Source organism: Lacerta agilis, chromosome 10, assembly GCF_009819535.1.
Source record: "Lacerta agilis isolate rLacAgi1 chromosome 10, rLacAgi1.pri, whole genome shotgun sequence".
Classification (NCBI taxonomy): Eukaryota; Metazoa; Chordata; class Lepidosauria; order Squamata; family Lacertidae; genus Lacerta; species Lacerta agilis.
Window position 1 is genome coordinate 63,230,121 of NC_046321.1, and position 27,049 is coordinate 63,257,169.

A 27,049-nucleotide genomic window follows, 5' to 3' on the forward strand; every position below is an offset into this window, starting at 1 on the left:
TCCTTGCTATTCTTTGGAAATCTGCATTCAATTTCCTGTATCTTTCACGATCTCCTTCGCATTTTGCTTGTCTTCTCTCCCCCGCTATTTGTAAGGCCTCATTGGTCAGCCACTTTGCTTTCTTGCATTTCTTTTTCATTGGGATGGTTTTCGTTGCTGTCTCCTGTATAATGTTACGAGCCTCCATCCACAGTTCTTCAGGTACTCTATCCATCAAATCTAAATCCTTGAACCTGTTCTTCACTTCAACTGTGTATTCATAAGGAATTTGATTTAGATTGAATCTTACTGGCCCAGTGGTTTTTCCTACTTTCTTCAGTTTAAGCTGGAATTTTGCTATAAGAAGCTGATGATCTGAGCCACAGTCAGCTCCAGGTCTTGTTTTTGCTGAGTGTATAGAGCTTCTCCATCTTTGGCTGCAGAGAATATAATCAATCTGATTTCGATGTTGCCCATCTGGTGATGTCCATGTGTAGAGTCGTCTCTTGTGTTGTTGGAAAAGAGTGTTTGTGATGACCAGCTTGTTCTCTTGACAGAACTCTATTAGCCTTTGCCCTGCTTCATTTTGATCTCCAAGGCCAAACTTGCCAGTTGTTCCTTTTATCTCTTGACTTCCTACTTTAGCATTCCAATCCCCTATAATGAGAAGAACATCCTTCTTTGGTGTCATTTCTATAAGGTGTTGTAAGTCTTCATAGAATTGATCAATTTCGGTTTCTTCAGCACTGGTAGTTGGTGCATAAACTTGGATTACTGTGATGTTAAAAGGACTGCCTTGGATTCGTATCGAGATCATTCTATCATTTTTGAAGTTGCATCCCAGTACAGCTTTCGCCACTCTTTTGTTGACTATGAGGGCCACTCCATTTCTTTTACGGGATTCCTGCCCACAGTAGTAGATATGATAGTCATCCGAACTGAATTCGCCCATTCCTGTCCATTTTAGTTCACTGATGCCTAGGATGTCAATGTTTATTCTTGCCATCTCACTTTTTACCACATCCAGCTTACCAAGGTTCATGGTTCTTACATTCCAGGTTCCTATGCAATACTTTTCTTTACAGCATTGGACTTTCCTTTCGCTTCCAGGCATATCCGCAACTGAGCGTCCTTTCGGCTTTGGCCCAGCCGCTTCATCAGCTCTGGATCTACTTGTACTTGTCCTCCGCTCTTCCCCAGTAGCAAGTTGGACGCCTTCCGACCTGAGGGGCTCATCTTCCAGCGTCATATCTTTTATATGCCTGTTGTCTTTGTCCATGGAGTTTTCTTGGCAGGGATACTGGAGCGGCTTGCCAGTTCCTTCTCCAGGTGGATCACGTTTGGTCCAAACTCTCCGCTATGACCTGTCCATCTTGACCTGTCCATAGCTTGCCTGAGTAATTCAAGCCCCTTCGCCACGACAAGGCAGTGATCCATGAAGGGATCACCATTAAATGGATGTTACTTGCAGTGTATTTAGTTAACTTTACACCAGCATTTAAAGTTTATGTTGTTATACAGAGTATGCTGATATCCTTCAGGTTGGCTTCTGCCTACTCAATTTGCATGGGCATCACTGACACCGGAGATGAGATTTAAGCTATGGATTGTGAATAGTAATCCTAATAATACTGCTAGAAATGACTCTGTACCTCTCTAGACTTAGCTGCAAAAGGAAGGTATGCATCCCTTGCATCCTCGGTTCCCTAATCTAAGAATAAGACTAGTTACAGGTAGGTAGCCGTGTTGGTCTGCCATAGTGAAAACAAAATAAAAAATAAAAAAATTCCTTCCAGTAGCACCTTTTGTTGTTCAGTCGTTCAGTCGTGTCTGACTCTTCGTGACCCCATGGACCAGAGCACGTCAGGCACGCCTATCCTTCACTGCCTCCCGCAGTTTGGCCAAACTCATGTTAGTAGCTTCGAGAACACTGTCCAACCTTAGAGACCAACTAAGTTTGTTCTTGGTATGAGTTTTTGTATCTGAAGAAGTGTGGATGCACACGAAAGCTCATACCAAGAACAAACTTAGTTGGTCTCTAAGGTGCTACTGGAAGGAATTTTTTATTTTTTTAAACTAAGAATAACAGTTTGTTTTAAGCTGGGTGCTATCCAATATGAGTCATACTCAGAGTAGACCCACTGAACTCAGTGGACTTACATCTATTTATTTCAGTTAGGTCTGCTCTGGGTATGACTTAGTTGGATTTCACCCAGCATAAATGAAAAGTCCGGATTATAGTATGGTACAGAAAAATATTGTTCAAGCGTTATATACTATTAATGCAGAGTTGCTTGCATCACAAGATCCCAGTTGTAATATATGGTCAGACATGACCTACCGGTAGTAAAGTTATGTGTGCATGTGTGGGGGAGACTTCCTGCAGCCGTGCACAGTGAGAGTACGTAAACCTGGATCAAATGTTGTGAAAGCTGCCATTTCTTCCATGCTACAACAGAAACCTCAGGCTGTGTGTTCTGCAAGTGACACATGGCAGTCACTGTTTAAACATGGATTTTTGTGTAGGCACAGAATTTGGCATTCTTACCCTCTGCTTCCATTTCCTCACAAGAGTCTCTGTTATGACCATGGAGACATACCTGGAAATACATTGATGAAAATGTGTTGTACAGAAAGCAAAATATTGGGCGGGATATTTTGCCACGGGATGGAAAGGTGAAATGTTTAACTGCCGAGCCCCTGCATGCAGTTTCCCTCCCTTGTCCTTGTCCACTCGAACCCAGTTTCCATTGCTGCCTTTGGCACATTTTTTCTGTTTTGCCATCACCCGCTCCAGTTCTTTATTAAGGTGGAATTTGGATTCCCTAGGCACACAATTTCTCTCGGTTCTGGTGCTCTGGAAAACTCCCAATAGTGCAAGTATCCCGCTTAAGAACATGTTGATATCTGAAAGGTTTACTCTTGTTTGTGTCCTTTTCATGCACTACATCTGACCCCGTTTGGCAATTTTCCACTTTCTATTAAACACTGAAGTGCAACTGACAGGTCATGCCCTCGAAAATTAATCTCGCTTCATTTGAACAATTGACATCCCTGTTGGGCTGTAGATCAAAATAATCAAGAAATTATTAGTGTACACGCCTGGTTTGCGTGGCCAGTGACTTGCTTCCAATCAACCCCAGGATTATTTGGAAGAACTTTATTAGTGTTTAATTATATCGGGATTGAAAGGAAGATGAAAGTGTTAGGATGAAATGCTGATGGCCTTGCTTCCCTCATTTGCGGAAGAATACAATAGTAGATGTTTTGTGCCTTGATGCAATAGTAGATGTTTTGTGCCTTGATGAGGTTAAGACGTGATATGATAGCCATGTTCAAATATATAAAAGGATGTCATATAGAGGAGGGTGAAAGGTTGTTTTCTGCTGCTCCAGAGAAGTGGACACGGGGCAATGGATTCAAACTACAAGAAAGAAGATTCCACCTAAACATTAGGAAGAACTTCCTGACAGTGAGAGCTGTTCAGCAGTGGAATTTGCTACCAAGGAGTGTGGTGGAGTCTCTTTCTTTGGAGGTCTTTAAGCGGAGGCTTGACAGCCACCTGTCAGGAATGCTTTGATGGTGTTTCCTGCTTGGCAGGAGGTTGGACTGGATGGCCCTTGTGGTCTCTTCCAACTCTAGGATTCTATGATTCTAAGTAAAGGATTTGAGATGGAGTCTTTTCCATTAATTTTTGTAGGGTGACATATGTTTGTATAATTATATTCATATTTCTGAAATATTTTTGTTTATCAATTTGTGTGAGATACGAGAATTATATATGCATGTTGGGCTGATTTCTGTGCATTCTACCTTGTTGGCAAATGTTTGTATGATACCTCCTCAAATCTTTCTTTTTCTTGGTATTTTATCATTTGTTTGGTTCACTGCGGTCTAGAGGATACTCGCGGGAACATGGGGGGAAAGGGATAATTTTGTACGGTGGGGGAACATGATGTCTGTGTGATCCCTCTCTTCCCCCTCTCCCCAACCTTATTTAGGAACCAGAGAGCAAGAATTATTTCAGTGGGAGATGGGATCTGAGTTTTCTCTCTATGCCAGGGATCCCCAAACATCGCCTTCTAAATCCGGCCCATGGACAGTCTGGGAATCAGTGTGTCATGAGTAGAATGTGTACTTTTATTTAAAATGCATCTCTGGGTTATTTGTGGGGCATAGGAATTCGTTCATTTATTTTTTTCAAAATATAGTCCGCCCCCCCCCCACAAGGTCTGAGTGACAGTGGACTGGCCCCCTGCTGAAAAAGTTTGCTGACCCCTGCTCTATGCCATGGGTAGGCAAACTAAGGCCTGGGGGCCGGATCCGGCCCAATCGCCTTCTAAATCCGGCCCATGGACAGTCTGGGAATCAGTGTGTTTTTACATGAGTAGAATGTGTGCTTTTATTTAAAATGCATCTCTGGGTTATTTGTGGGGCATAGAGATTAATTCACCACCCCCAAATATAGTCTGGCCCCCCACAAGGTCTGAGGGACAGTGGACCAGCCCCCTGCTGAAAAAGTTTGCTGACCCCTTCTCTATGTGCTTACTTTTATTATAAATATCATTTGACACTATATAGCATTTCTGCACAATCTACTGTAATAGATTTCACAAATCTTGATTGCCATGCGCTGACTGTGGCTGATGGGACGTCTAGTTCAAAACATCTGAAGCGTACCAGGTTAGCAAGGGTGTATATAAAAACAGGGTAGGAGAAAAAGGAAATGGATAAAATACACCAGTAACATTTGCATTCAAGGCTTAGGTTCTGGCTAATCAAATTGATGCTATATTTTATACCACCTTTTATTAACCTTGCAGGCGTTAAATATTTTCACCTTAAAACTTCTGAAACGCGCTATGTTTCATGGCCTGCTCATTATTCTGCAATCCCGGCGAGGGGTTGAACCACAAAATGTGTGTTAAACTTGCCCTCACATCATTAGCGATCAATATAATTGGACTCAAGCCCAGTTCAGACATATAAGGGCTGAGGTGAGCCAGAATAGCACTTGGCCTATTATCAATAAAGCACTTTTCTATCCTTGCAGCATTATGGCTATTATATTCCATTCCCTTTGCTGTACAATAGAAGACTCTTAATTTGGGCCCACTGCTAAGCAGCATTGTCCTCCTGGAAAGAATGGGACACTTAATAAAGTCTAAAAAGACTTGCACTAAAATAGGTAGCAGTGCTGAATAGAGACTCAACGTGGCACTCATTAACATCCATCATTACTACTTTCTTTATTTCAAAGATGGACGACTCAGAGCATTACACCTTTTAAACACCTGGTTAAGTGCCACTTAACTCCTTGACACCATCAGAAAGTTTGGCAATGGTTTGCTTGTTAAGCAGCGCTGTCTGAAACTTACTGTTATTTGCCTAACAATTCTCAGTGGGATCCTTTTAATCAAATAGCTGTCTCAGTTTAGCACCAGTAGCTAGACAAATTATTTAGATGCCACATATAGGGCCTATCTGGCAAGAATTTCTGAAGCCAGTTGTTTGAACCTGCTGGAAAGGGTGTTTGTTGCATTTTTGTCTTGCAAGCACAGGACGGCGTTCCGTGTGACATTTTCCTTCTGCGCAAGAACAAGCACCACCAACCCCCGAAAGCCCCATTAAAAAAACACTGTGGTGTAAGTTTTCATATTATAGGCAGCCACTTATGTGTAATTGTAGCTGATGAGCTCTTCATGTATGCATTGTAGCGTACATTATTATTTGTTCACTAAATGAAACGGCAGAGAAAGAGAGAGGAAAATGTGCTGCATTTGGTTCTGAAATGGCAAGGTTCAGCTACAGCTCTAACTAAGCTTAGGGAGAAAAGTTTAAGTTTTAAGATTATTACTTTTAAAGTCATGTATATTGGCCTTCCTCAAATGTTTTCAGGGTGAAATAGGCTGGGCAACCCATTTTGTCCTCTGAACCCAATGAAAGAGGTGAAGCTGAGACCGCAAGTTTTATGGCTCAGCTGGCATATGAACCTCAGTCTCCCTGATTAATACTGAGTTCTGCCCACTACACTAAACTGATTTTACTTAGAAATGGTATTCCCGCATTCCAGAAGGATCTTTAAGTTTAGCCTTAGTACATGGTTCCTTTTTCAAACAACAACAACAACAACAGTGGGATAATTATTCATGCCTTGCAATTATTCTGAATGGTATTTTGAACCTTACTACGTCAAGGGGGGAAAGAGCTGTGCAAACTTTCATTCATGAAACAATGTTGCGGTTGTAGACAAGCTCCACTCGCTGTCTCCTTGCTTCTGGCGTCAAAAAAGAGAATAATCTGAGGAGCATGCCTGCTCATTCCTTTCCATCAAATCAGAATCTGTATCCCTGTGGATGGAAAGCAGTAAGTACTGTGCATATGGCAACAAACATTACATATTGCATTGCAAATGAGCTGGACTGCACACACAAACATGGATGAGCGGCTTTTGGGGAGTGTATGAACCATGTCCACAAAGTTAAGCATTCTACACGTGGCTTAAGTTGTATCCCAAAACTTATGTGTAACCTGATCCTAGCCATAACTATTTGTAAAGCAATCTCATTGGTTTCAATTAGAATTCCTAGCAAGAAAGTATACCAGTACTTTGGTCTCTGTCCATACTCTTTGACAGAGGGATTTAATTATATTATTCATAGGACCTGATTAGATGTAAAATTTTGTTTGTTGCTAGTTATAATCTGAAAATTGTAAAGCTCATTTTGAAGTCCCATCCTAATGAAACTGAGATGCTAAGTATGGGAATTAAAAACCAGACTAACATTATGTACTGAAAATACATTTCTTTCCAAACCAGGGCTTAAAATAAACCACAGATTTCTCTGCAGTATAATCAGCTGATAGTGATATAACCTAGAATATCTTTTTAGTTTCCATAGGAACAGATGATAGAATGTTTGAGTCTAGGTTGAATAAATTTCGGGAGGGAGGGGGATCCTTGCTTATCCATGTTTCTGTATTGTTGAAATCTAAAAAATTGTGCCCTGTTTGCAGATCAGACAGAGGTCCCGAATTTTAGCTTGGGGAGAATAGGGCTTCAAAAACTACAAATCATTCTCCTTTAGAAATTGCTTTTTAGTATTAACTTAGCACACATTACTTGTAGATCATCTGTGAAGGCTGGTGTAGATTTGACTATACTGTCACATCAAACTGCATTTGAAACTCTATGAAATGCATGGTTCTTTGATACTTTATTGGAGGAATTTAATTAATTGAACGGTCATTATTTAGGTCTTTTTAGGGAGAATCAAAGAGATAAGGAAAGTTTAGGAGCATTTATGGTTGCCCTTTCTCAGTCTCTCCACATGCCTTTTCACTACCTGTAGCTCCATCAAAATTCTAGACTAAAATCAGAGCCATGGTCTTTTAAGCAGTTTCCAGTTACTTCTGAGGGAAGGGAAGAAAATGCTCCACATGTAAACCAACCAAAGACACGCTTTGAATGCATATGATGCAGCAAGCTTGTGAAAGCCAAGCAAGTTTGGATGTGGACATTGCTTGGATGAGTATCCTCATGTGTTGCCTTGTAGTTCCTGGAGGAAGGGCAGGAAACAAATTCAAATAATACATAAAAAGTGCCCTGTTTTAACAGACCAAGAGTCTATTATGTCCAGCATTCTACCTCCACCCCTGCTTTGGGGTAAAATTCACTCCTGAGATCCAATGGACTCCTGCAGGACTTTGGAGTAATCCTTAGTTTTGTTTTGGTGTGTGCAGTAATGTAACTTAATAACACAGCAGCGGGGAAAATCTACTCCAGTACTCTTGAAGTAATATAAATATGAAACAGAATATATGATACAGGCAAAATAATATGCAGAATTATTTTCCCCACCCTATTTTGGAGAAGTTTCTGGGAACCCCAGTTCTTTTAAGTTTTTGGTACTTTCCATTTCCCATTCATTTGAATTGGATAAATTTAACCCCTGATAGCTTAGGAAGTTTAAAAAATAAACATAAAAATTTAAATGGTGGTGAGCAATGTGATGAAACAATATAGGACAACTAACTCATAATGGTTGAGTAACATATAAAGTATGAAGTGGTTTAGGTTGGCTAAGAAGTTTTATGAATATTTCAAGCAGCTACTATAGTCGATAGCAACCACAGCTCATGAGAGTTAAAAACCTTTTAAGTATGATCAGCATTATTTTATCGCAATCAGCATATCCTGTATGGATAATCTGTATTACAAAAAATTATATTTAACTTTTAACACTCAGAATACCATGTTTTAATATATTTATACCACTGACATTTAGTGCTAGTTCTTTATAGTACTAGCGTTTAAGGAGAGCAGTGATTTCTTACATTTCTCTATAGCCACGTGTACTAAACTGCATCTCATGCAGCTCTAACAACCAAATATTTTCAGTGATTAAAAGACAAAATGTGTTTGGTCCCATGAGTCACAGCAGGCTTCCTTAATGTCCACCTCTGCATAATCAGCAGACAAGGCTTAAAACCTTGCCTGGTTAAAATAAAATATGATCCCCCATTAATAGCAATTGCATTACAATGAACCAGTTAAAAACCTTGTTAAATATCTGAATTATATATTCCCTAGAAGCAAATGGTGACAGGACCTTTCGGGGAGAAAAAGAGTAAGCTACCTGCAAGCATTAATAACCATGCCTTTTATTGGAAGATGCCAACCTTAACAAACATTAACCTTTGTGCTCTTGAAAAATCTTTACTCACTTAAAAATTGGTTATACTTAAGGGGAAAGTAAATTGCCTACAGTAGTTATTAAATGAGACATGAGACAAGCGGGTGTTTATCACTCTCCTTTAAGTATTGCGACTCTACTTCTTGGAAAATACGTTGTAAAAGAGCTGTGCCATAGAAGAACCAAAGATAAAAATAGTTCCTGATATATATAAGATTATTTTCATTATTGCGTAGTTTAAAGACACTTTGGCCAACATTCTGAGGGTAAATCTGCTTCACCTAGAAACATGAAAGTGGGTAGCCCCAAATTCCCTTGTTCCTATAGAAGTATCAAAATATGTTTTGCATCTCACATTTGGAATGAGAAATGCACAGTTGTATCCCAGAATGGTTAAAGTATTTCTGTACCAGCTTTTTTTTTGGGGGGGGGGGAGAAAATAAAAAAAAACAGTATTCCATCATGGAGCAAGCCAAACTTGTAGAAAATGGAATTTCCATGAAATCACCATCCTGAGAACTTGTTAGCTGCCACTGGGCTAGAAAACATACCAACTCCGAACATGTCCTCTCAGCCATGGGACCAACCAGGTACAGGTGGAAGGCTTTGGTGTTTATAGTGTCAGGTGTGTGTGTGTGGCATGCCTGTGAAAAGACCCTTTTAAATAAATTTCCATACAATTGTGTCTCGAGGCTTCCTGAAGACAAATTAGGAATTATCATTGTATTTATTTGTTCCCTGCCTTTTCCCCTGATGGGACTCAAGGCTAAGCCACTAATGATTAAAAAAAAATCCATCATGAAAATCCAATTAAATATTGATAGGATTATTATTATTTATTAAATTTATATACCGCCCTTCATACGTAGATCTCAGGGCATAAAAGTACAAGATTAAAATACAAAATACATAATAAAAAAAGAAAAACCAACCAACCAACCAATAACCCCCTTCCCCATAAAAAAGGTAAAGGACCCTTGATAGTTAAGTCCAGTCGCAGACAACTCTGGGGTTGCAGCGCTCATCTTGCTTTATGGGCCGAGGGAGCCGGCGTTTGTCCGCAGTTTTTCCGGGTCATGTGGCCAGCATGACTAAGCCGCTTCTGGCGAAACCAGAGCAGCGCACGGAAATGCCGTTTACCTTCCTTCTGGAGTGGTACCTATTTATCTACTTGTACTTTGACGTGCTTTCAAACTGCTAGGTTGGCAGGAACGGGAGCTCACCCCATCGTGGGGATTCAAACCACTGACCTTCTGATCGGCAAGGCCAAGAGGCTCAGTGGTTTAGACTACAGCGCCACCTGCGTCCCCTCCCTTCCCCATACCATATACATATATGAAAATGTGTTTAAAACATACCAAGAATTACAATAGAAACAGCATGGCAGCACCCTTTCATTAAAAGCAGCTTCCAAAAGCCTGTTGGAACAAGAAGGTCTTCACCTGCCCAAGGAAGGACAACAAGGAGGGAGCCGGTCTAGTTTCTCTAGGAAGGGAGTTCCAGAGATTGGGAGCAGCCACTGAGAAGGCCCTCTCCTGCATGCCTATGAGGATGGTGGGACTAAGAGAAGGTCCAAAGATAATCAAAACCCGAGCAGATTCGTTTGAGTTTTTCATATCCTCTGCTTAGGTCCAAGCTATATTTTCCATTAGCTGAGCTGTATTTATTTCTTGTAACGCAAAACTCTGAAAGCATGCAGACTTTCATATCAGCTTACAGCATTGAACTTTCATATCAGCTTACAGCATTGAACTTTCATATCAGCTTACAGCATTGAACGTAAGTTCAACGTTTTGGCATGAAAATTGGGACTTTTAGTCTAAAGTATTTCCCCAAAGACCCCCTGGGGTTGCACCCCTGGCTTTCTTCCTAGTGACAGTGATATCCTCATGCAGCAATGCAACCATTACGTTGCCAGAACTGGTTATGTGACTGTCCCCATGTTGCTAGGGGGAAAAGATTGATTTGAAGTGAGCAAGTGCCACTGGAACTGTGAAGAGCAGGCTGTGTGAATGACAGGTTGAGGGGCATGGGTTGTTAGGGGAGCTTCTCTCTGCAGTTGCAATGTCCACCATGAATAAAACCAGCCTCTCTTCAGGTTGCCCAAGAGGGGAGAAAAGCAGTTTGCAACCTAGCCTACCCTTCCCTATTTTGGCTCAGCTCTAGAGAAAACATAGTTTGAAGCACTCTTATTTCAGGAGTAAGTTGTCCAAACTCATTGCTGAAATTCCTAGTGAGTCATGAATCAGACTCTGCCTCTGGCTATGCTGTCTGCTAAGCTTCATAGCCTTTGGTGCAAAAGATCTTTTGAGTTTCAACTGTGAACCATCTGAAAGGGAAATCCTTAAGGTGATAATCTTTGAAGATGTGAGGCTGACTTCAGTTTAATTACTGAAGCTATGAAGTATGCCAGGTGTTACTCACAAGTACCGAGCTTCTCCAGCTCAAGAGTTTACCTTCTAAATAATCTTGGGTGTGATAAATGGGTGCCCCATAAGTTTGGTTTTGCACAAGAGCTGCTCAGCCTCAGCTTCCTGGCACTCTGATTCTTCAGTTGCTTTTCTCTCAGCTGCTGCTGCTATCCAAGTTTTGCCTTGGGCCTCTTTGAAAAAAGGTAGCAAATCTTGCTGTTTGATATTTGGGTTATAACTGGCAGCTTCCTAGCAAGATGAGAATGGTGGGAAGTCTTATTGGGCCCTGGGGGACCATAAATGAGAAAGAGCTTTCCCCCCTCCTAGGTTTTATTGATCCATGCAGGTAATGAACATGATGGGATGGGAATGTCCCTGCCATATAGGTCACAGGGGGTTGGAGAGATGGAATTGGGTGTGTAACAACATGGGTAAGAGGAAAATTGATTATGCCTTTTGGGCCTTCATTGAGTTTCAAATCTGTCCTTCGCCTGCCGGTGCTAATCTTGAGTGCTAGATCATGATTTGATTGTCAATGAGGGAGCTGGACTGATATGTATTACTGGAACCTGGATGGGTGGTATCAGCCTTTTCCAACTATGCTGTCCTGGGTACCAGTCAATACTAGCATAGACTTGAGGGTCAGGGAGGGGGCTGCTGTGGACTACAGGAAGCCCCTCTTCAGGCTTCCTGTCCATTTGAGTGCCGGTGTTGAGAACTAGCAGGAGTGCTTCGAAGCAAAGTTCACTCCATCGGCTCTGCTGTGAAAGGCCAGCCTCCCCCCCAAACTGTCATCTGGGGGCAGCTATGCCATCAGATGCAGCCCTGAGCCACCAACTGCTGATTCCTATTCCAAGACGCCAACAGTTTTCACATTGCTGGGGGATTTTTTTAATTGATTCATGTAGCCAGAGGGTTCTGTTAATCCTAAGAGTTTTGTGAAAGGTGGCAAATGTTTCAAGATACGGTATGGAATTTACCGAGTACAGATTGCAGTGCCCGTGGCAGACCTGGCATTGGTTAGCCACAGCTGCCCATATTGTTATATGCGGGGATTCACATTGAGCTGGTAGGCTTTTTGTGTTCCCTTACATTAAGGGAAAGGAATCACTGTTTCAGACATTGGATGCAGTAGATTGACAGCATCCTGGCACTGACTTGTCATTGCATACTGTTCTCTGCTCCCCCCTGATCTGTTCTGACTTTGCGCTTAAAAACATCTGTCAGAAGAAAAACATTATTTGGCATGGGCGCACCAACTGTTTGTCCACGTATTCCCTGGACATGAAAAATGTATTACCACTTCATATCCCTCATCGCTGTATATTCCAAGAATGTCTCCAAATCAGATAAATGCTGCCACAACTGAAATCTTAAAAATTGTGGGGTTGGTGAAATTGGGCTTCCCTGCAGAGGGGCTCAGAAATGATAAATCTCTACTTGGAACAGTGGGGGGCTGGGGCTTCTTTCAATTGCTGTAGGTCTGTTGTTTAGTCGTGTCCGACTCTTCGTGACCCCATGGACCAGAGCACGCCAGGCACTCCTGTCTTCCACTGCCTCCCGTAGTTTGGTCAAACTCATGTTGGCAGCTTCGAGAACACTGTCCAACCATCTCATCCTCTGTCGTCCCCTTCTCCTTGTGCCCTCCATCTTTCCCAACATGAGGGTCTTTTCCAGGGAGTCTTCTCTTCTCATGAGGTGGCCAAAGTATTGGAGCCTCAGCTTCAAGATCTGTCCTTCCAATGAGCACTCAGGGCTGATTTATTTAACAATGGATAGGTTTGATCTTCTTGCAGTCCATGGGACTCTCAAGAGTCTCCTCCAGCACTAGAATTCAAAAGCATCAATTCTTCGGTGATCAGCCTTCTTTATGGTCCAGCTCTCACTTCCATACATCACTACTGGGAAAGCCATAGCTTTAACTATATGGACCTTTGTCGGCGATGTCTCTGCTTTTTAAGATGCTGTCTAGGTTAGAGTCAGGTAATGGGAGGAGGGCAGATCTCATCTCACTACTTGCTTGTTTTCATCAATTCATATACCTAACATTGTGGTTTCTAAATAATGTACAATGACGTTACAAAAAATGAAAACATTAAATTAAATTAACGTAACACCAAAAAATCTTGCTCTAAATGCCTGCTAAAATAAGTGTCTTTGCTAAACACCTGAAACTCAACAGGAAGTGGGCATCTTCTGGAACAGGCCCATTAACAGTCATGATGCACCAGACAATTTTAATCAAGCCTTGGGTTCACTTCCCAGTGACTTCAGAAATTATAACCATAAGCATATTATGTGATGGATGTCAGCGGACTCCATGAAATTGTCCACTATGTGATACCAGTTTTATCCTATGCGTCACAAAGAGAATCCTCTAAGCCGAAATCAGGTATAATGGTTTGGAAGTAGTTTCTGGTTCAGAGGACGCAAACAAACCATCATCTTTCATTTGGATTTAGCAGCGAATTTTGCCAAGTGCTAAACAACAAACTAAGAAGGAGGCCGCATGCACATACAAGGACAAGAAAGGGACTGTAGCTTATTTCCAGTCTTCCAAATCATGGTTCAGAGGTTTGTCTGAAGTGAACATACTTACCTTAGAATTTACATCCTTTGTTGTAGCACTCTACAGAGTAACAAATTCATAAAGTTATAAGCTGATTGATCGGTCATCCATTTCCTATGCTCTGCCATGTACACTGAAGAACATCCAGGTAAAATAACCTCCAAAAACATTAAACAAAGACCTAAAACCATGGAAAAGAAATTTTGTGTGTGTGTGTGTGTGTGTGTGTGTGTGTGATATTATACAGTTAAAAACCAGTGTGTATTCTATTTAATACAACAAATACCACAGGTACTGGTATTAAAAAAATGTAAGTAAGCAAAATTGAAGACTTGGTGATTTAAAAGAGAAATAAAAAGTTGGTCCTGTATACCTGAAGCAGCGTCTCCACCCCCGTCGTTCAGCCCGGACACTGAGATCCAGTTCCAAGGGCCTTCTGGCAGTTCCCTCATTGCGAGAAGTGAGGTTACAGGGAACCAGACAGAGGCCTTCTCGGTAGTGGCGCCCACGCTGTGGAAGACCCTTCCATCAGATGTCAAGAAAATAAGCAGATATCCTATTTTTAAAAGACGTCTGAAGGCAGCCCTGTTTAGGGAATTTTATGCTGTATTGTTTTAACACTCAGTTGGGAGCTGCCCAGAGTGGCTGGGGAACCTCAGCCAGATGGGTGGGGTACAAATAATAAATTATTATCATTATTACTACTGCTGCAATCTCTGGTTTTCAATCTTATAGAACTTTGGACATTCTTCTGAATCTAAGCCATGGGTAGGCAAACTAAGGCCCGGGGGCCAGATCTGGCCCAATCTCCTTCTAAATCCAGTCCGCGGATGGTCCGGGAATCGGCATGTTTTTACATGAGTAGAATGTGTGCTTTTATTTAAAATGCATCTCTGGGTTATAGGAATTTGTTTTTGTTTTTTTTCCTTTCAAAATATAGTCCGGTCCCCCACAAGGTCTGAGTGACAGTGGACCAGCCCCCTGCTGAAAAAGTTTGCTGACCCCTGTTCTAAGCAATGGGGCAAATTATAGAAACCGTATCTCTTTTCCTCTTTTAATCTAGGACCCATCTAATAAAGCAAAACAAATATATTTGAGTTCCTCTACAAAGATGCACATGTTTGACGGCCAACTATTTCTGTGAGTGCTAGCCTTAAATGTCTAGACAAAATAGAAAATTCTTTCCAGTAGCACCTTAGAGACCAACTGAGTTTGTTCTTGGTATGAGCTTTCGTGTGCATGCACACTTCTTCAGATACCTGAAGAAGTATCTGAAGTATCTGAAGAAGTGTGCATGCACACGAAAGCTCATACCAAGAACAAACTCAGTTGGTCTCTAAGGTGCTACTGGAAAGAATTTTCTATTTTGTTTCAACTGGCAGACCAACACGGCTACCCACCTGTAAATTAATTGTCTAGGTCGCACTGATTGGATTCTAAACATTGTCTTAAGTAGTGTTCTAATCATTCCCAAATGTATGAACTATTCCATATCTAGAAATGTGAAGCCCTGGGGGGGAAAGGTTGGGGAATTTTCAGGTCCCCCTCTGCTGCCCTTACAACCCTTCTCTATCCTCATCTATGTTAGATAGATGTCTATCCTTATCTATCTATAAACTACTCCATATTCCTTTGCAGTCACACACTTCAGTGAATGCTTTTCTGGATTTGCGATGTTCTACTAGAGCCTTAAAACCCCTTGGGGAAATCATCTGGGACTTGGAAATTACTCGAGTTCTTTATAAGTGGAGAGGTGTGGACCGCATGTGAACAGCTTGCCCTGGCATTTTTGGAAATAATTTCCCTCTGTTTCCCTGCTGATCTTTCGGAGCTGCTGTAGCCACACACTCCAATTAGGTTTTCCTGTTGTCGTTGCTACAAGTTACATTTTTAAAATAGAAATGGAGAAGGCGAAAGTAGCGACTGTTGCAAGCAAGTACCACAGAAACCTGTCACGACAACAGCATTTCAAATGCAAGAGAACCATGAGCTGTTTAAAAAGTAATACTGCTTGCCAGATTTTCAGCGTCTACTCTGACAGTAGAGCTACGGGAGGAGGACTGGGATAGGCAGATACTCAGTGAGTACAGTACTTGATCTCACCCCTCCCTCTTTTTCAGCAGAATTAAACAAAGAAGTTGGGATTCTGTTTTAACGTATGTTAAATTGTCCATATGGCATGTTACAAGTTGGACTTAAATAACTCACTCCGGGAAAACAGGTCAATGACAGCACCATAACTTGTGCCCCCGAGGGCTAGAGATCCATGAGTTCAGTACTGGAATTAATCTTCGATGCATTTTTGTGATCTTTCCCGTATGTTTTACTGGCTCATATACAAAGCATAGAAAATCCAATAATCGTTAGACACGTAGAAAAACGGTGTTCACAAATGTCAGAAAATGCTTTCGTGCTCAACTTCTCTCAAAGCCGTAATCTCCCATATAGTCTTAAGAGCCCAGGTTGTAATATCATAATGCACAAAAGGGTTCGTGATCTAGGCATCTTACAAAGGTTATGGCATTTCCCAAGCTGTCAGACTTACGAGCGACTGTTGGGGTTCTTAAGTGGTGGCAGGCCACCAAAATTCCTTTCTGGAGCTAGATATTATTTCATAAGGCAGTGATGGCCAAACTTGGCCCTCCAGCTCTTTTGGGATTACAGTTCCCATCATCCCTGACCTCTGATCCTGTTACCTAGGGATGATGGGAGTTGTAGTCCCAAAACAGCTGGAGGGCCAAGTTTGGCCATCACTGTCATAAGGTATATGATGAAACAAGAATATCTGTTGGAGCCTAGGGTGCATAATTCCCAACTACCCAATCTGGCTGACTTTGTGGGGTCTAAAACCCTTTCTGACCAACCCAGAAAGGGTGTTTAAAATGGTCACTTAACTACATCATAAGGCATGTGGTTAAAACTGTTACTACTTAACAGGGGCCATCTTCCTACATTTTGAGTTATTCAATCTTGACTGCTTTATGTGGGAGCAATCCCAAATCCAGGGATGAGGAACTTCTGGCCCACAGACTTGTCTTGGCCAACTTGGGGGTCCGATTTTCCCCATATCATGCTGGCCGGCCCATCAGCTCATGCAACTGCACTTGGATCATGTAGCAGGGTTGGTCTTGGAGGTGTGAAAGAGCTTTCTGCAGGGAACTTTGTCTCACAACAATATCCAGTGCTGAGCAGGACCCCTGATGTGATGTGAGGGTGCTGCTGTGAGAGCTCTCTTGCACCTAAACCTGCTCCCTTTGGCCGCACATGTAGCAGTCAGCAGTGCACTGCTAACTAGAAGAGTATTTTTTCCTTCAGAAGGAAGAGGGAGCAGAAATGTTCTCTTTAGCAGCACCTTGCTGTCTGCTACTTGCTTTGAAGTCCCAACTTCAGGACTTCAAAGCACCAAATCTCCCATGTCATCGGTGAGAGATCCCATGCGTCCAGGAAGGCTCTCCATCTTTGATTTATCCTGACTGTTTAAGCAATCAGAAGTTTTGAAATATGTAAATACTTCAGCAAACTATTAAAATACAGCTCCTCGAAAGCCTGCCAAAATAGAAAAATGTAAATTTCCCACCAGAAGGCAAGCCAGGCAGCCCTTCACACAAAAGAAGGCCTAGTCCAGTGGTGGGGAACCTATGGCCCTGCAGATGTTGCTGGACTCCGGCTCCTATCTTCGCCAGCCAACATGGTCAATGGTCAAGGATGAAGAGAGTTGGAGTTTAACAACATCTGCAGGGCCACATGTTCCCCATCCTTGGCTTAGTCCTTCATGGTGGTAGAGCAGAGGTCGGCAACCCATGGCCGGTTCCGTGGATTGGCGTGGGGATTCCGTGGTGTTGTTTTTTTCCGGGCACAGGTGCCATCCCCCCCCCAGCCGACATCCCCCCCCCTCACTGCAGCGGAACCACCTCTCTCCCTCCCTCCTGGTGCAGCAAATCGCCAGCCAATCGCCTGCTAAGGTTTGAGGCGCTGGCCAATGGGCGAGCGGCGGCTGCACGTGGCCGAGAGGAGGAAGGGGGCTGGGCTGAGATGGCCGAGCGCATTTCCAGCAGCCCCTCGTTGGAGCAAGCTGTTTGCTGCCGCCACTCGTGCCGCCACCACTCCTGTGCCTGCCCTTGCGAGTGGCAGAGGCTGTCGGCGGAGGAAGAATGAGCAGCCCGACAACTGCCCTTTCGGGCTGCTCATTCCTTCTCCCCTGCCAGCCTCTGCTTCCTGGCAGCACCCTAGATAGGCAGGGGGGGAGAAGCCCCCTCTGCTGTGTGCGCACACGCACTCTGGCCCACCAGGAGGTTTGTGGTGCGGTGAACCGGCCCACCCCCCAAAACGCTTGCCGACCCCTGTGGTAAAGGGACAGGGCCTCAGGAGCTAATTTCCATGTTTACATGAACTTGTATAGGACGAGACAGCTCTTAAGATACTTTAGTCTTTTGACTGAATACCAAAACCTGTCGTTCAAGCTATATACTGTATGTCCTATGTTTTCATCCCACCCAAATAAATAAAACAGAAATAAATAAGACCAGTTCCTACACCCCAGTTTGAGTGGGAACCCAGCTTGTGTGGCACAGTGAATTGAGAACAATCACGCAGTCAAGTGTCGGCCTTCAGCTAAATTGTAAAAGGGCATTTTCATTTACTTTCATGAGTTGATAAGGCCATTTTGCCCTATGTATGTTGGTTAGTGTAATCTAAATGAACAATGAGGATTTCATTTGTTTTCCAGTGTTTTCCATTTCTTCTCAGGCTAGTGAGATTCTCCATCCTGTTACTCCCAAGCCTTTATGTCACTTTTTCAACAAAAATGGAGAGGCATGGTTTGTATGTCTGTGTAGTAGGTGTCTGTGACTCATAAATTCAAATTTAGAACTAAAGGTTTAGGGAGTGGATAATGGGGCATTTGCAAATACTGGTCTGTTCTTTTCCATGCTACTTAGCAAATACCTCTTCATGCTTCAGAATTCATGTGTAAGAATTCATTGTTCTCCAAACTCCTTTCATTTCCCCCCACTTTTATGATACCTATTTTGCAGGTGGGGGAGGAAAGGAGTCTCTCTAGTTTAATCATAACAACATCTGTTTTTGTGATTAAAAATAGCGGACAAATCACTGATTTTTAAAAACATTTGTTTTAACTATTTATAGTAACTTTTAAAAAAAATCTTAAATTCAATTTAGCAGTTGATTTTCTTGGTGAGCTTGTTGAGAAATGCTTACATATATATTCCATGCCCTAGTTTTGCCCAGATCTGCTTTCCTTTTTGCCAAGGGGTTAATCTGCACTGCCCTGGGCACACTGCCTGAAAAATGTTAAGAATGAGAGAGCTTCCCTAAGAAATATTGGCTTACAGTCTGGTTTAGAGATATTGCTTTAGAGAGTATTAAAAGTAGGATCCCTTTCTGATCTAAAAGCTACCAACACAAAGCCTTTCCTGACATGAGCAGTGTCTATTTATAGATAGATGAACAAACATATTTTTTCAGCTTATTCATGAAGGCAAGTTTGTGTAATCATCTTAGCATTATATGAAATACAAATATGCAGCTGGATGTTCAATGAAATTAGATTTTTTATTAACACTCCTCACCCCAATTCCAAAGAGAAATATAATTAGTAACTCTCTTAGCATCCCACATGAGGCAAGCAGGCAGGTCTGCCTGCTGTGCTTCATGTTGATTTATCATCCTAACTAATTAATTTATACCTTGTCTCATCTTTGCAGTCAAGGTGGTATAAATATAGCAAAAACACATCACCAAATATCATGTGCTTGGGTCTGCATGGGCATAGCTGGTTCTTTAGTGTCTGCTTTTAAGATGCGTTTCATCTCCAATCATTTAGTTACCAGTCATAGCTTGGAATGACATTGTAGTTATGTGTTTTGGCAATGGTGTCCCTTTCTTGTATAATCACACTAGACCCTGGAACTGCTTTCAAAAGCAGCTCAGGGCTATGAGTTGTGATGTTATGCAGTAGCTGCTGCTACCCAACTTCTGACCAATACTTCCTGACCTTGCAGCTCACCAAGATGAAGCACATCCTCAAATTCTCCCCTCATTTACATGAAATATACGCACTCCTACCATTCATAAAGAGTAGAGCTTTGATTGCCTCATCCATTGATTTATATTCCTGTGTAGATTACTCCAGTAATTTAATCTGGCAACCTCTGTATTTCTCTGGCTCATTTCAAAAATAAGGTTTATAATTGTTAAAGCTCATCCCTTCCTGATAAGATCCCTTCCATTGTGTTAAATTATTTTCTCCCCCAGTCTATGTAATTCCATTTGTGTCTTGTGCTGTTGACTGTTTGATTGTTAACAGGTTCTGAAGTAATTAAATTAGGTGAGCTATGATTACATGTGCAGCATTAATAGACCACATCTGTGTACAGCAGAGTCAAAACTCTGTCAGATGACCCTTGAGGTCCCGCAAAGGGAAAATAATATAATTCTACTTCCTTTTTCTCCTTGGGTTGATAATCTGATTTCACTTATTTATTCTACTTCATGATCCCCTTTAGACCTATACATTCTCCATCTTGTTTTCTCTCCCAGCTACTCATTAAATTCTGAATAATTGCATGTTGAGGCAGAAGAGCTCTTGGTGAAATTTATGCCACATGCACAAGATTACATCTTTGTACTCCATATTAATGTTTCTGGGAGTAGATCTTTGCTCAAATCATTAATGTAAATGAGAACCCTAAGCTTGTCTTTCTCCCTATAAGTGTGAATGGAATTGGTTGGGAGGGGGTGGGAATGTACCTGTATTATTTCATTGACTTTTTGACAAAGTAGGTGAAGAGCTTGAATGCTGCTAATCAGCTGTTACCCTGTTTCTCCTAAAATAAGACATGGCCATAAAATAAGCCATAGCAGGATTTCTATGCATTTGCGAAATATAAGCCGTTCCCCAAAAATAAGCCATACCCCGAAAATAAGCCATAGTGACGTGGTACCTCCCATTAAAACAGCCTGGGGAGGCGTGGCTATGCAGCGTACCGATGCGACATGGTTAAAATAAGACATCCCCTGAAAATAAGCCATACTGTGTTTTGTTGAGCGAAAAAAAATATAAGACGGTGTCTTATTTTAGGAGAAACACGGTAGTAATCAACAACCTCAGATATGCTGATGACACAACCTTGATGGCAGAAAGTGAGGAAGAATTAAAGAACCTTTTACTGAGGGTGAAAGAGGAGAGCGCAAAATATGGTCTGAAGCTCAACATCAAAAAAACTAAGATCATGGCCACTGGTCCCATCACCTCCTGGCAAATAGAAGGGGAAGAAATGGGGGCAGGGAGAGATTTTGCATTCTTGGGTTCCATAATCACTGCAGGTGGTGACAGCAGTCACAAAATTAAAAGACACCTGCTTCTTGGGAGAAAAGCAACGACAAACCTAGACAGCATCTTAAAAAGCAGAGACATCACCTTGCCGACCAAGGTCCGTATAGTTAAAGCTATATATTTGCAACCTTATGGTATGCAGCCAGGAGCGCGGGGCACACAACGCCAGGAGTGGGGCAAAGCGGCTCGTGCCCCGTGTGTAGTCTCTGTCCTCTCCCCAAAGGCCGGGAAGAGAGAGAGCAAGAAAGGGGCAAGTTCGCTGTCAATGCAGTGCCCCCACCCCCAGTATGCAGCCAGGAGCAGCAAGGAATGGAGCAGCTTATATTCGGGTATATTTTCCTTTTTTTCTCCCCCCCCCTCCAGTTTTAAAGGTACGGCTTATATTCAGGTGCAGTTTATATTCGGGTCAATATGGTAAAAAAATTAGCTGTATTGCTCTGAGTTTTTCAGGAGTGAAGACTGCCAAGGAACCCTGAATTGTGCTCTCTTTAAGATTTCTTTATTGTCATTGTACAGTACAATGAAATTGGATGCCATCCCATAAAAACAACACAGAACACACTTCAGCTACACATACACACACATACATACATACATACCCATCACAACTCTCTAGTTACAGCATTTAAGATGGTTATAGCTCTTGGATAGAAACTATTTTTTAATCTATTTGTTCTTGATTTAATTGTTCTATATCTCTTGCCCGAAGGCAGTGGCGCAAAAAGACTATATCCAGGATGAGATGGATCTTTTAAAATATTTTTTACTTTTTTAAGGCAACGGGAACTGTATAGTTCTTCCAAAGATTGGAGGGAATGAGCAATAATATTTCCAGCTGTGGTCATGACCTTCTGGAGCACCTTCTTCTCCATTACTGTACAACTGGAGAACCGAGCACAAAAACAATATGTTAGAATGCTCTCTATGGAGCTGTCGTAAAAGGACACAAGCAGTTTCTCACTCAGATTGTTCTTCTTTAAAAGTCTGAGAAAATAAGTTCTCTGCTGGGCTTTCTTTACCAGAGTAGTGGTATTTGCACTCCAAGTCATACCCTGCTCAGTAGTCACTCCTAAAAACTTGAATACAGTCACTCTCTCCACCCGATCCCCACCAATATACGGGGGCTGAATATCCACTTCACCCCCCCTGTAGTCCACTACCAGTTCCTTGGTCTTGGCAGTTTTAAGAGCCAGATTATTTTCTCCACACCAAACACAAAGCCGCTCCACCTCGTTCTTATAAGCAGATTCATCCCCTCCTGAGATGAGCCCCACCACCATAGTGTCATCAGCGAACTTGATGATTTGGTTGCTAGAATAGATGGCTGTGCAGTCATACGTATAGAGGGTGTAGAGTAGGGGACTCAACACACAGCCCTGTGGTGAACCGGTGCTAAGGCTAAGGGCTGTGGACATATATGACCCAACTCTAACCTTTTGAGAACGATTTGACAAAAAGTTCAAGACCCAGAGACAAATGGAGTTGGAAAGTCCAATCGTCTCTAGCTTGGACATCAGTCTATGGGGGAGGATAGTGTTAAAGGCAGAGCTAAAATCCACGAACAGCAGCCTCGCATAACTCCCCGGCTGCTCCAGATGGGACAGAGCAACATGGAGAGTAGTAGTGATAGCATCTTCCGTGGATCTATTCGCTCTGTATGCAAACTGGTAGTTTTCAAAAGTCGATGGAAGACAGGAAATAATGTGACTGCATACCAGTTTCTCAAAACACTTCATGATAATGCGGCATTGTTGCGTTGACTTGTGAAGGACTGCAAAGCATCAATCCAAGGATCTTTTCATTCAACAAGTTGCACTGAAATAAATAAGCATGTGCTGTGACATGCAAAACAGCTCAGTTGAGATGTATGGCAATGATCTCACTTACCAGCATGAGAGAGAATGAACACGAACTCCATTTTAAAAATAGCCTGTAAGTCCGAGGATTACGGGAACCAGTCTTTATTTGGCGGCAAATGTGTTTAGGATCAGGATGCCAGTTATTAAGTTACTGAGATAACAGTCTAACTGCTTTACTTGCCATTGAGAAAAGAGTCCACATGTTTAGAAATGTCATTACAGAATGGAATGGCTGTAGGAGAGTTCTGAATCATCTCTTTCTTAGTAGGAACCAGTGGGTCTATTGGAGCTCACCAACATCAGGGTTGTGTTGTGATGAACACTGCATTGCGAAATGGTCACTGTAATTCTTTTACTTTTAGGTTGTTGTTGTTGTTTAGTTGTTTAGTCATGTCCGACTCTTCTTGACTCCATGGACCAGAGCATGCCAGGCTCTCCTGTCTTCCACTGAGTGGTTGGGGCTATTGATACTGCCTGTCCTGTTTGCATTTCCCCAAGGCCTTAGGACTGGTTTACTTGTAGGATTGGCCAAACATCATTTATCCCACCTCAACTGCTTTTTTGGGGGGGGGGGGTTGGAACTATAACTTTTGCAAGTGCATTATAGTATTCATTCCCTATACACAAGGAATCAATCTTTTAACTGTAAAGTTGGTGTGTCTTTTAATCTGCGATTTTAGTTTATAATGTATATTTTACAGGTTTATTTTATTTATATTTTGGGGTTTTTAGACTTGTTTTTTTATTGACAGTTTGAATTTATTAACTTGTTTTTTATTAACAGTTTGAATGTATATATTTTTTCATGCAGTATTTTTTAATTTAAAAATGTGCAGAATTTTAGATCCATATATGACTAATTTAGGTCCATTGATTTCATTAACTCTGAGCAGAATAACCCAAAGTACATATAACAGTACTTTGTACTCAAATACAAAAGAAAACAAAAACATGTAAACAGGTTTTTCTAGCAGCTCTGTGCTGGTCAAAACGTAATCAGAAATATTATCACATTACTTTTCAACAAACTGTTACATGTCACCCCAATCCCTGAGTGGTGTGAGATTCCAGAGGTCTTGGCACTTACCCAGGGTTTGGGTTTCCTTCCAAAATTAGGCGTAGTGGAAACTATAGTGTCTTTATGGTCTATGGTTTATTTACACATATATACAACCTGAGTCTACAGTGGAGAAAGGGTTCAGAGCATTCACATCTCAGGATGATTCTTTGCTTCTTTCTTAGGAGCAGCAGGCACATTGAATGTATATTTTTATATCCTTTGTAAACCATATGTCCTTTGGTACACAAATTCTGTACATATGAATGAATGAATGGTTAACATACTGACAGTTTCTGCTTTCTGTGTCTCTTTCCATCCCCTGTCTAGAATCCTACCCAAGTAGGAACGGCTCTTCAGGTTTTCTATAACCTTGGCACTTTGAAAGTCACCGTCACAAATGTTGTGGATGGTTACTGCACGTCCTTGGAGGAGAACATCAACAATGCCTTGGATATTAAGGTTTTGACTCAGCCCTCTCAGACAGTGGTTAGAGGTACTATGCCTTCTCCCCTCTGTATTAATACAGTGCCTGGTAATTGGACATTATATTCCCATAAGCAGGATCTAATACAGTTCTTCATGTTCATATTAGTCTTCATCACACTTTACTTGTTTGGAAGCTGTTTCTTTTCTTTGGATGTGATAATACTGCAAGCTGCGAAGTGGGAAAGTCACATTGAGGTAAATGAATTGGCCCATTTCCAAGTCATTCTTAGCTCAAACGTGTTATACTTAATATTGCAGCACGGTATTCTCCTTCTCTCCAGATTTCAAGTAATGTCAACAGCTGGTGCAGCATAGTAACTATAACTTCACACTGTTTACTCAGAAGTATGTCACACAATTGAGAAACAGAGATTTATTTATTTTTAAGCGCAGCATCGCTTTCAGCTGGCATTTTTAGCGCTTAGGCTTGTGGCCCTCATCATAGCTAATATGACATTTGCTTTAGGTCTTGGAATTTCTCTCAGCATGTGCTGAAAAGGCTTATAATTCTTCCCCATTAAAAATAAAATACAATGGAAAGAGGCAATAGCTCCTCTACCATTCTACACTACGGAGTTTGGAGCTCCTTTTGTGAAAGTGTTTAAATAACAGTGTAATATTGAATTTCTGTCGTACTTCTGAACATATCAAATATATAACTTTATTTATTCATGACACTTCTATATTGCGTATCAGCCAGATCCTCTGGGTAGTCTGTGAACCAAATTTAAATAAATCAAAATTAAATAAAATCCCAAATAATAAAAAATGCACTGATATATGGACACACTTCAGAAATGGTTACCTTTAGTTAACACACATTGGAAAAACATGGCAATTTAGCTGTTGACTGTGTGCTGGCAGAGATTTATTGGCCACATTTGTATTCTGCTGTTGCCCCAAGTAGTTCAGGGTAGTATATATTAGAATTACCCTGTTTTGTCCTTGCAACATCCTCATGAGGTCCAAAGACTGTTAACTTGCCCAGGGCCAGCCAGTGAGTTCATGGCTCACTGGAGACCTGAGCCCCAAACTTATTGGTATAAATCCAACACTTTTATGCAATCGTAGAGTTGGGGAGTTTAGCCCAGAACCTGTGGCCCTCCAGATGTCATTGAACTCCAACTCTCATCAGCCCCTGCCAGCATGGGTAGCCATCAGGGAATGATGGGAGCTGGTGTTCAGCAACATTGGAGGCCCACAGGCTGTCCACTTCTGCTCTAGCACCATGCTGAACCAAGACCTCTTTCTTTCCATTTCTCTACCAATTCCAGTACGTCCCTTCTTGTGCACCCCAATATTTTAAATCCTAATTGTAGCAATTCCCCAGGATGAGTTGTTGTTGTTTAAGTGTTTGAGACAGGTGGTTCTTCAAACAGGTGGTCCTGGAAGAGCATCTATGCCAACTCCAGGAAACACGGCGGCCTTCAGAGCAGCTCTATGGACCAATATGGAAAAGCTGATGGATCAAATCTGTGCAGCTTGTGGGCAGGTATTTGGCAATTTAAACATCCTCTTCTGGCTTGGCACGGTTTGGAGGGCACTGTGAAATGCAGAAGCGAGTTGGACTGAAAATGACACCTTTCCTTTTCAGGTGCAACATCTGCGGAAAGTACTGTCCATGAAAAGAGATCCAGTTACGCAGGTGTGCTTCATTGAAGAATTAGCAAAGGTAACACACCTCTCCTGGCCCCTTCCCCTGCACCACATCTCTTCCTTCTAACTAAGTGCATTCTTGCAAAGGTAACTTGCCTTTTTTAATTATGTCAGCAGAAAGGGAGTGTTCGCTTTTTGGTATTTCAGTGTGTAATGAAATAGTGGTGACACCCAGGCTAGCCCAAACAGTGTGCATTGATGGATGATTCAAGATCTATAGCAGGCATAGGCAAACTCAGCCCTCCAGATGTTTTGGGACTACAATCCCCATCATCCCTGACCACTGGTCCTGTTAGCTAGGGATGATGGGAGTTGTAGTCCCAAAACATCTGGAGGGCCGAGTTTGCCTATGCCTGATCTATAGTCTCTTGGGCACAGACACAAGGCTAGCTTGTATGTGTACCTGGCAGGCAAGCAGAACTTAACCATTTGATGTTTTGTGGGAGTGGCGTCTGTTGCTTTGTGTGCAGTGTTAGCCTGCCAGCACAGGGATGGCTTGGTCTATGAATCCCTTGTGTGCAGTTGTAGATGAAGTGGCCCAGTTTCAGCAAAGCACCAGGAATATCATGCTTGCTTGTTCTTCTTGCCTTGGATGCAAACTAGTGTAATGTTGCTCTGAACTTTTGGGGGAGAGCATCTGCAAAAAAGCCCCATCCCTCTTGAAGATGGGGAACTCTGTGGGATGGTTTTTCAGGGAGTGCAAGAGACTGAAGTATGGGAGGAATTGATAACCCCACGAGAGATGTACATAAACAATGCCCCATCCCCACATGACAGCATTTGGGCCCAATCCCTTGGGATGACTGCTTTTTTGTCATTTTTTTTAAGAATGATAAAATATCATTACATGCCTTTATTAATGATCGCTATTATCTTTCGCCGTAATACTGTGTGCATTGGCTAATTAATCTTATGTATTAGTAAGATAATGTGTCTTTGTATGGTTTGTCGCATGATCCAGCCATCTGCTTCTCTCCTT

General features: G+C 42.0%; 1 protein-coding gene across 3 annotated transcripts in view; it reads left to right on the top strand.

Annotated features, from left to right (window-relative positions):
* Positions 1-27,049, top strand: part of COG5 (component of oligomeric golgi complex 5) — a 151,280-nt gene that overhangs the window by 69,725 nt on the left and 54,506 nt on the right. For all 3 annotated transcript variants that reach the window (XM_033161710.1, XM_033161712.1, XM_033161713.1), the window contains exons 8-10: positions 24,256-24,421; positions 25,794-25,906; positions 26,009-26,086. In XM_033161710.1, the coding sequence (XP_033017601.1) occupies positions 24,256-24,421; positions 25,794-25,906; positions 26,009-26,086 (357 nt within the window). The remainder of the gene's footprint in view (positions 1-24,255; positions 24,422-25,793; positions 25,907-26,008; positions 26,087-27,049) is intronic.